The following is an 8,720-nucleotide window of genomic DNA, read 5'->3' as shown; positions in this document are numbered from 1 at the left end:
CGATGCAATCGCTACAAGACGGAATTTAGCATACCGCATTAGGTCCTTTGAAACGGCCTGTCTGGTTTGCTTATGTGAGGTGGAGACTTGTCTCCACCTTGCATGGGGTTGTGGTTGGGTGGATGGGCTGTGGGAGGGGTTGGGGTTGGAGATAAAGTCGATCGCGGGGTTTGAGAGGGTGAGGGAGTGGGTGGATGTTGTTTTTAGGGAGTTAATGGAGCAGGAGGCTGTGAGATTTGTTATGGGAGTATGGGCGGTGTGGGAAGTGCAGAATGAAGTGGTGTTTGAGAGGCGAGATATTCAAGTAAGCCGTGTGGTGGCAAGGGTAAGGGAGTTGCTTAAGGAGATGGAGGAGGTCGACGTGGCTGATGTCGAACAGAGGGAGAGAAAAGGTCAGGGGGAGGGAGGAACGAAATCAGGAGATGTACGAGGATGGCAAATACCCAGGCGTGGTTTGGTTAAAATTAATGTCGATGCGGGAGTTAAAGAGGGAGATGGGATGGGTATTGGAGTTGTATGTAGGGATGAGCATGGGGCGGTCAAATGGGGATGGGCGGAGAGACGGAGGGAGGAGTTCACAGCTCGAGTTGCGGAAGGAGAGGCGGTGTTGGTTAGGTTACAGCTTCCTAAGAGGATGAAGGTTCGGGATATTTTCATGGAAGGTGACTGTAAGGAACTTATGGAGGCGCTTCAACACGGTCACACTGGACGGAGTGAATTCCACGCTGTCATTGAAGAGATTATATTATTTTGTCGCAATTTTAATTCCGTTGTTTGGTCTTTTAGTAGTAGAAAATTTAATTTAATTGCTCATGAACTGGCTCATTTTTGTAAGATAGGTGGTAGTCTGTTTTTCGACGATTCGACTATTCCGAATCGTGTTGTTGAACTTGTCGCTGCCGATTTATATGAAAGGTCATAAACCCGAGTTTGGGTTTTTCTCAAAAAAAGAATGGTTTCTTGAATAAAATGAATATGCTAATGCAATATGTTGCTATTAGCAGCATATTCAAAAACAGTAGATTCCGACAAATATGCTATCAGAATACGTCGTTTACCAAACACATGAAAATAGTAGATTTTTTGGTCAAACTACTAACTAAGTCGGAATCTACTAATTGTGCTCAATATGCTGTTTACCAAACAAGACCATTATCTTTGTAATTTTTAACTCCTCTAATTTCGCACAAATACTATCATACAACCAGTTGTATAGTAGCATTGTACAACCGCCTCAAAGTTGTTGAGCTCTTACACAAAGTTGTTGAGCTATTTTACAAGTTATTGAGCTATTTTACAAAGTTATTGAGCTTAATAATTATTCTGTTAAGCTCAATAACTTTGTATCATAGCTCGATAATTTTGTTAGTAGAGCTCGATAACTTTATAACAAAGCTTAACTACATTGAATAAGTTGTATATACAACCAGTTGTATAATATATTAACTGTTTTCTATCCAAGCACACCAACTATCATGAAGCATAAATAAGTCACTATACCTCCAGTGGTATAATAGTATCGTACAACCAACCTATATCTAATTGAGTTTATGTGCAATTTTTCTGAGCTTTCTTAAAATTTATTTTTTTATGTTTAAGTGGGTGAGTGCAGAAACTTTATGGTATACCTCGGATTCTTTAAACCAAAACTCAAAAACTTAATTATAAAGTTCGGATTCTACACCCCCAATTGTACTATAGTTACAACTGTAGAACAACAGGTTGTATAGTAAATTAAATGATCATAAAATACATACAGTGCTATTAGAAACCGTGTTTTCAGGTAAATAGGATTATACAACTGGTCACATAAGATCATTGTACAGCCATAACACATCTAATGAAGCTTATGAGGATTTTTTTCGAGCTTTTAAAATATTTTCGTTATATATGTATTATTTTTTAGCTTCATGATGATTTTTTAAGTTCAATATTTATATAAATGAGCTCAAATTCTTTCTAATAAAACTTATAAATTGAACATTTAAGCTCAAATAAAGTATATAAAGTTTGAACTATCCAATAAGTTGTAATATAGTTGTATAGTCTATTTACTGGTGTTTTCATTTGAAAATTCAAATGTCTAAAAGTTTTTGTAAATTAAATAGGTTTTCCAAAGAGTCACAAGAAAATTTGGTTGGATTTAACACAACACAATCAATTAAGAGTTATAATTTTTTAACACTTCATGTTATTTGTCGTGTTTTTATTGAAAATATAATGTGGAGAGACATTGTTCGAGATCCGTGCATCGCACGGGCGTTAAAACTAGTACCTTTATTAAAGTTGTTTTGAGTTGGAATTTCAGTAAAACTTTTATTGTGAGATAAATCTAGTAATCATAATTATTATTAACCATTTATATTTTTTACTATTTAATGCACATTTTCCAATTTTACTTCTCTCATTTACTTAATTTTCATCTTCTGTCGTCTCTTATTTCCTTTATACATTAATGCACTTCAAGTATATAAAATATTAAAAAAAATACTTGAAATACTAAATGAATACTTTAAGCACTAACAAGTACTAAAATTACTAGAAAAATACTTCAAAATATTTAAATTATAAATGAAATATACTCAAAACATAAAAAAAATAGGTAAAATAAATAATAAATAAATAAATATATTAGCTAATTCAAATTACAAGTACGGAGTGCAAAATACGAGTTTGTAACAGAAGTGTCACAATACAAAGTATTTATAAAAACAATCAATTGATAGATCCATCTTTATAAGATAGAAGTCGTATAACCCTGGAACTAGGGGTGAAAATAAGACGAGACAATTCGCGAGTAACTGGAGATCGGCTCGGTCAAAGCTCGGTCAAAGCTCAGCTGGGCTTGAGAGCTTAACAAGTCAAGTCGAGCAAACTCTGGCTCAACTCAAAAGCTCGCGATCAGCTCGAACTTCCGTGATTAAATAAGATATTGCTCATGTTTTATTTCTATTTTTATTATGATTATATATTTGTATCACATATCAAATGTCTCACTAATTTACCAAATATTTTTACATATAACTATCGAGCCTTGTTATTAAAAATATCAAAGAAAAAATCAAAAAATTAGCATTTATATATAGGCTCTATTTGAGCTCGAGTTTTGCTGCTTGAGCACAAGCCGAGCAAGGTCAAGCTTGGGCTCGGCTCGTTATCACCCCTACCTATAACACTTGTTATCAGTCTACCCTTTTTAATTGAAATAGTTTTACCGACTCCACCGCATAGTTTACGAAAATCAATGCACTTAATTTTTAAAAACTGAAATTATCGAATAAGGCAGAGGTCGCAACATTTCAGTAATCAGATACAAATAACAAACAATGTTTAGCCTCTAGGCTAAAGGAAAGAACATTTGATCACCAAGATGGTGAAATGCTCTAGCTACTTGCATACATTTATGAACAGGATAATGGGTTAAATACAACTCTACGAAACTCCAAATACAGGCTAGAACTGTCTCGCCTTTAAAATGTGCTTTGTACAAGAAATATGCAGCGGCTAGATGTTGGGATGTCAATTGGTGCTTGTTTGCCTACGATTCCAATAAAAGTAAAGATCTAAGATTCTAAAGTCAGCTCTCTGGAGTTGGGTCAGCATCAGGTTTGGCGAGAGGTACGCCCCCGTTCATTCTCGCACGAGCCTCAGCAAACATCCTTTGTTGCTCGGCCGCAGCTTCTTCCTCTGTCATCTCGGCTCCACTACTGCTCCATTTACCACTTCGTACTCCATCTTGCTGAATGATTTATGGCATATAATATCATCATAAAGAATGCGAAGGGTATTTAGGTATCATGCTTCAATCAAAAATGCAATGCAACAGAAAAGCAGGTAGACAACAGCTCAGTGAGAAATTCAATGAAGATTGTTCATTAGAAAGAGATTAATTACCATTGTCTCTAATTTATGTTGTTCATATGCGGCATACACCTCTTCAGTGTAGTCTCCAAACCCAAGAACCTGCATATTATAAAATTTAAAAAATAAAAACATGATTGTCAAACAGTGGATGGAATCAGTACCAAAATCACTGTTAGCACTGACACAGCATACAGCCATACAGTATTCGCCTAAAAACAAAATTTTAAATCTTTGCCAAAGGGGTTTTAGATTCTAAAAGAGTAACCTATGGTAATAAGCTACTATGCTAGTTTGATTACTTTTGATTGCATAAAAAAAAAAAAAACAGATATATGCCATATGAACTACTTTCTATCCGAAAGTTTGGAAGATGTTTTCATAGCATACAATGAAAACGAACACATGCATTGCTTCATTAAAAGTATACTTGAAGAGAAGTTAAGAGGCATGCCAGATGGTATCATTTTTAACCTTATAACAACGATGGAAGAACAGGCAATTAAAAGGAGACCAAGGATACAGCATGCGTAAATGATAGGATTTAACAGTCATGACAGCTAGAATTGTAGAATCGATAAAGAGTGCCCAACATAAGTAGGGCTCCAAATCTCTAATGTATTATGAGTTCAAGGTAAATCTAATATACAAGCTTCTTTAAATGACAAGTGTCTGCTTGAGCAATATAGAACATGAGTCATACACGCGAATACACGATAGACTTAACCAGTCATCGGCCCACACACTATCCTATTCTTATCAATCTCCGTCATTCCAATGTTCTGCAAAGAACAACACAAGCAGTGACTATGTGGCTGTGTGTACTGCCTGCCCATCGGAATTGACTGCTGGTGCATATCCTGTTATCACCATAGAAGGGATTTGATGGACTAAAACAATTTTTCATGTCATTCCCCCAAATTTTTTCCAATAAAATGGTAAATCAATATCTCAACAATATACTTGGGAAAGAAAAAAGATCAGCCTTTCTCCAACATACTGAAGTGCTCTAAGAATAAGAATCACTAAAGAATCTTATTGGAACACAGTTGAGGGAGACTGAGAAGAACAACTATGAGTGCACTCCAACACCACCAAGATCTCAATATTTTAGCACCAAGATCAAGATTACTAGCACAATCCAGCTACAAAAGAGCAATAGAATCAACAACCATCCAATCAATAATCCAGCTACAAAAGAATGACGATGAAGAGAGAAAATTGATCATACGAGAAATAGAAATCAGGGGTTTCTCCTGTGGTTTTTACATCACGCTCTCATAATCTGTGGTCTCCCTGTTGTCTTAGATTCCTAGTTGGTATAAAAGTAAATAGTTCATACACTGGACAATTCCTCTGATTTCAAAAATCGGTCTATTACTCCCTCTATTCTTCCAAAACAGCCACAATTTCCATTTCGGAAGTTTTGCCCGATTAGCCCAACCTATATTAGCAACTTCTACAATAAAAAGAACCATTCTATCCTGCTATAAACTTGTACTCCCTGCATTTATGAAATTTTGTTCATTGAGCTCCATTTATTCTTTTAGCAACTATGGGAAGACTATGAGCCTCCTGTTGGGGCAAGCTGGGCTTGGAGAAGAATCTGTGGAGTCAAGCAAATCTTAAAAGAGTTTATCTATGATGAGCAATGGAGAAGAACTGCAGAGGAGTACACAGTTAGACTGGGATATCAATGGTTGGAAAATGAAACACTGGATGTGAACTGGTACCCATGGATTAATAATAGGATCATGGTTCCTAAACATGGCTTCTTCATGTGGCTAGTTATACAACATCGCTTACTCACTCAGGATAGGATGGTGAGGATGGGGATTATCCAAAACAATTGCTGCTGGTTGTGTGGAAATGAGGAGAGTCATGATCACTTGTTCTTTTCCTGTCCTTATAGCAGACAGTGTCTATCTCTCTTTGAGGACTGGATGCAGATTCCAATTCCAGCACAAGGAGTGACAGATTGGTGGCTTAATTACAGAGCCCGGTCTTTACTGGCTAGACAGGTGCTTGCTGCAAGTCTGGCACATTTGATGTATGAATTGTGGCATGCACGGAATAGATGTAGAGTTGATAGTATTATGGTTCTTACCAACTGTGCTATTTAGGCAGGTACAGGTTGGAATTGTTTTGAATTTGCGAGCTCGTAATGTGGTAGGAAAAACTAGTAGAGCAACAATATGGTTAGAACAAATTATGTCGAGTTGTAGTTAACTAGGGCTATCTCCCTAGTTAATCAATTGGTTTGTTTGCGATTAATATAATACTTACATTTCCCCCCAAAAAAAAAGAAAAAAAAAACTATGGGAAGAAAATGAGAATTGTATCCAGAAATAGCATTCATTACTTTTACATTAATTAAACTTACTACTCCATATCAGTCTGTTATTACCACCAGCAGCAGTACATCACCACTCCTAACCATTGACGATGAGCATATATATTATAGGCAGGCACGATGTTTGTTAATGACAGAATAATACCTGCAGGGCCTTAAGTACATGCTCAGGAGCAATAGTCCGTTTGTCTTCTCTGTTACAGACTTCATTTGATTCTGAAGAAACAAGATTTATGAATTCTGAAACAACCCGATGTTAGAGAGAGTGAGTAAGAGGTGGAGTAAACAAAAGAAAAGAAATTGGGCATATGAATGAATGACAGACAGACCGACCTACACAACAGTCGATTAATAAATCTTGAGCATCTCTAGCGACCCGAACTTCAGCAGGCAGCATCTCCTTAATTATCTTAGTCATGGTAGCTGGAAACAAGTAAGAAATTTTAAGCATGAGCAAGTAAATTAGAAAAGCAAGGCAATAAGGTGGAATTACCTTTAGGAAGCGAAGCGTCTTCTTTTGCTTTGCCAACAATGTCCATTGGCTCCATTATGTAACTAACCACCACCTACAAGTAAACCAGATGGAGAGAACAAGAGTTAGCTCAAGCGGTAAGAGCACTCTTATCCTAACCATGAAGTTGGGGGGGGGGGGGGGGTTGGGGAGGGGGTTTCGATTCTCACCAGCGACATAGTGCGCTCATTTGAACCCCAAAAAAAAGTAAAACAAGATGGAGTAATTGAGATGAACATATACAAAAATTCAATCTCAATAATACTAAAAAAATTCTTATCTTTTGATATGATTTGCTATATTCTAAGAGTAATAACAAAATTGCAAAAGAGAAACCCTAAAAAGATAAGAGTAAATACAAAATAGTAATAAATCGTGAGTAGTAAAGAGAGTTACCTTACAACCGGCAGCGAAGAATATAAGAGAAGAAGTCGCCGGAAAAAGGCTGATTTTAATTCTAGGGTTTCACAACCGGGAAATGGAATAGGCCGTCCGCTTTTCGATATTGACTACCCTTCCTTTCCTTTCCACTCCTATTTTTTTTTTTTTAATTAATACTCCTATTAATAATTTCGTTGTTTGGATCAATTTGTTATTTCAAATTTCATAGGCTCCCTTATGACGGACATATCCGTTGGAAATTCGCGACGGGTTAAATACTACTCATATAAGTAGATAAGACAAAAATAAAATGTCTATTATAGGTAATACTAGTTTTCTTGCCCGTGCGTTGCACAGATATTAAAATAATGTGTAATAAATTTCACAATAAAATGTAACATAGACATATAGTACATCTTTCTTGTCTAAGATTTTATGTATGCCGCTTGACCAACAAATAATTCCCGTTAACATAATATTGACATAAGAATAAAAGAGTGTTTGATTAATAACATACTTTTTTTTAGGAAAATAAAATCAATCAATACATATATATAAAGCAGAAATTTTTCGAGCGATATTAGAGAGTCCAACTTTTTTAGAATTCCTAACAAGAGTAGATTTAGAAACAAATTTAATAAAATTATCCTAATAAAAGTAGATTTCTTAACATTTTAATAAAGTTATCCTAATAAAAGTAGATTAAATTTATTTTAATAAGATTATTCTAATATAAGTAGGTAATACTCAAAATACACAATGTAACTAATTATATGGCATATTAAATATAATATAAACATTATTCATATACTATATCGAGTTAATTAGATTTTACTCCCTTTTGAAATTCACATTTTTAAAATTACTCCCTCTTGAATTTTTTTGCTAAAATTACTCCCAAGTTGCATTTTTTCCTAAAATTATTTCAAAACTCCAATTTAAGTGACCTATTTCATCTGTTTTTGAACTTATAATATAAAGCTGAAACTTTTCAAGCGATATTAGAGAGTCCACTTTTTTTAGAATTCCTAACAAGAGTAGATTTCAAACAAATTTAATAAAATTCTCCTAATAAAAGTAGAATTCTTAATATTTTAATAAAGTTATCCTAATATGTAGATTAAATTTATTTTAATAAGATTATTCTAATATAAGTAGGTGATGCTCAAAATACACAATGTAACTAATTATATGGTATATTAATTATAATATAAACATTATTCATATTCTATATCGAGTTAATTAGATTTTACTCCCTTTTGAAATTCACATTTTTAAAATTACTCCCTCTTGAATTTTTTTGCTAAAATTACTCCCACATTGCATTTTTTTCTAAAATTATTTCAAAACTCCAATTTAAGTGACCTATTTCGTCTGTTTTTGACCTTATTCCGTTTGTGCGTTAGCCAATTTATACTTTGAAAGGTATAACTATGTAGACAAATGGAGGGAGAGTTCAAAAACAAAGAAAATAAGTCACTTAAATTGAAATTTTGAAGCAATTTTAGGAAAAAAAATGCAACTTAAGGGAGTAATTTTAGCAAAAGATTTCAAAAGGGAGTAGTTTTTAAAATTTGGATTTCAAAAGGGAGTAAAATATAATTAACTCTACTA

General features: G+C 34.5%; 2 protein-coding genes across 4 annotated transcripts; one reads left to right on the top strand and one right to left on the bottom strand.

The window, feature by feature from the left end:
- The first annotated feature begins 214 nt into the window (after window positions 1–214).
- On the top strand, window positions 215–922 carry LOC141601707 (uncharacterized). The gene has a single exon (XM_074422005.1). The coding sequence runs from the start codon at window positions 215–217 to the stop codon at window positions 920–922; it is 708 nt and encodes a 235-aa protein (XP_074278106.1).
- A 2,332-nt stretch (window positions 923–3,254) lies between these two features.
- Window positions 3,255–7,306, bottom strand: LOC141600126 (protein Dr1 homolog). 3 transcript variants are annotated; one of them, XM_074420311.1, is made up of 6 exons: window positions 7,122–7,306; window positions 6,708–6,780; window positions 6,548–6,637; window positions 6,360–6,454; window positions 3,895–3,963; window positions 3,255–3,739 (listed from the first exon to the last, which is right to left on the bottom strand). In XM_074420311.1, exons 2-6 carry the CDS (start codon window positions 6,760–6,762, stop codon window positions 3,578–3,580), a joined length of 471 nt encoding a protein of 156 aa, XP_074276412.1. In that variant the 5' UTR covers window positions 6,763–6,780; window positions 7,122–7,306; the 3' UTR covers window positions 3,255–3,577. The 3 variants fall into 3 exon arrangements, with proteins under 3 accessions (XP_074276412.1, XP_074276413.1, XP_074276411.1); XM_074420312.1 differs by having other exon boundaries at window positions 6,708–6,786; window positions 7,122–7,276; XM_074420310.1 differs by lacking the exon at window positions 7,122–7,306 and adding an exon at window positions 6,896–7,028.
- Window positions 7,307–8,720: the final 1,414 nt, after the last annotated feature.

The sequence above is a fragment of the Silene latifolia genome, chromosome 9 (genome assembly GCF_048544455.1).
Source record: "Silene latifolia isolate original U9 population chromosome 9, ASM4854445v1, whole genome shotgun sequence".
NCBI lineage: Eukaryota > Viridiplantae > Streptophyta > Magnoliopsida > Caryophyllales > Caryophyllaceae > Silene > Silene latifolia.
This window is presented reverse-complemented; position numbering and strand designations above follow the sequence as displayed.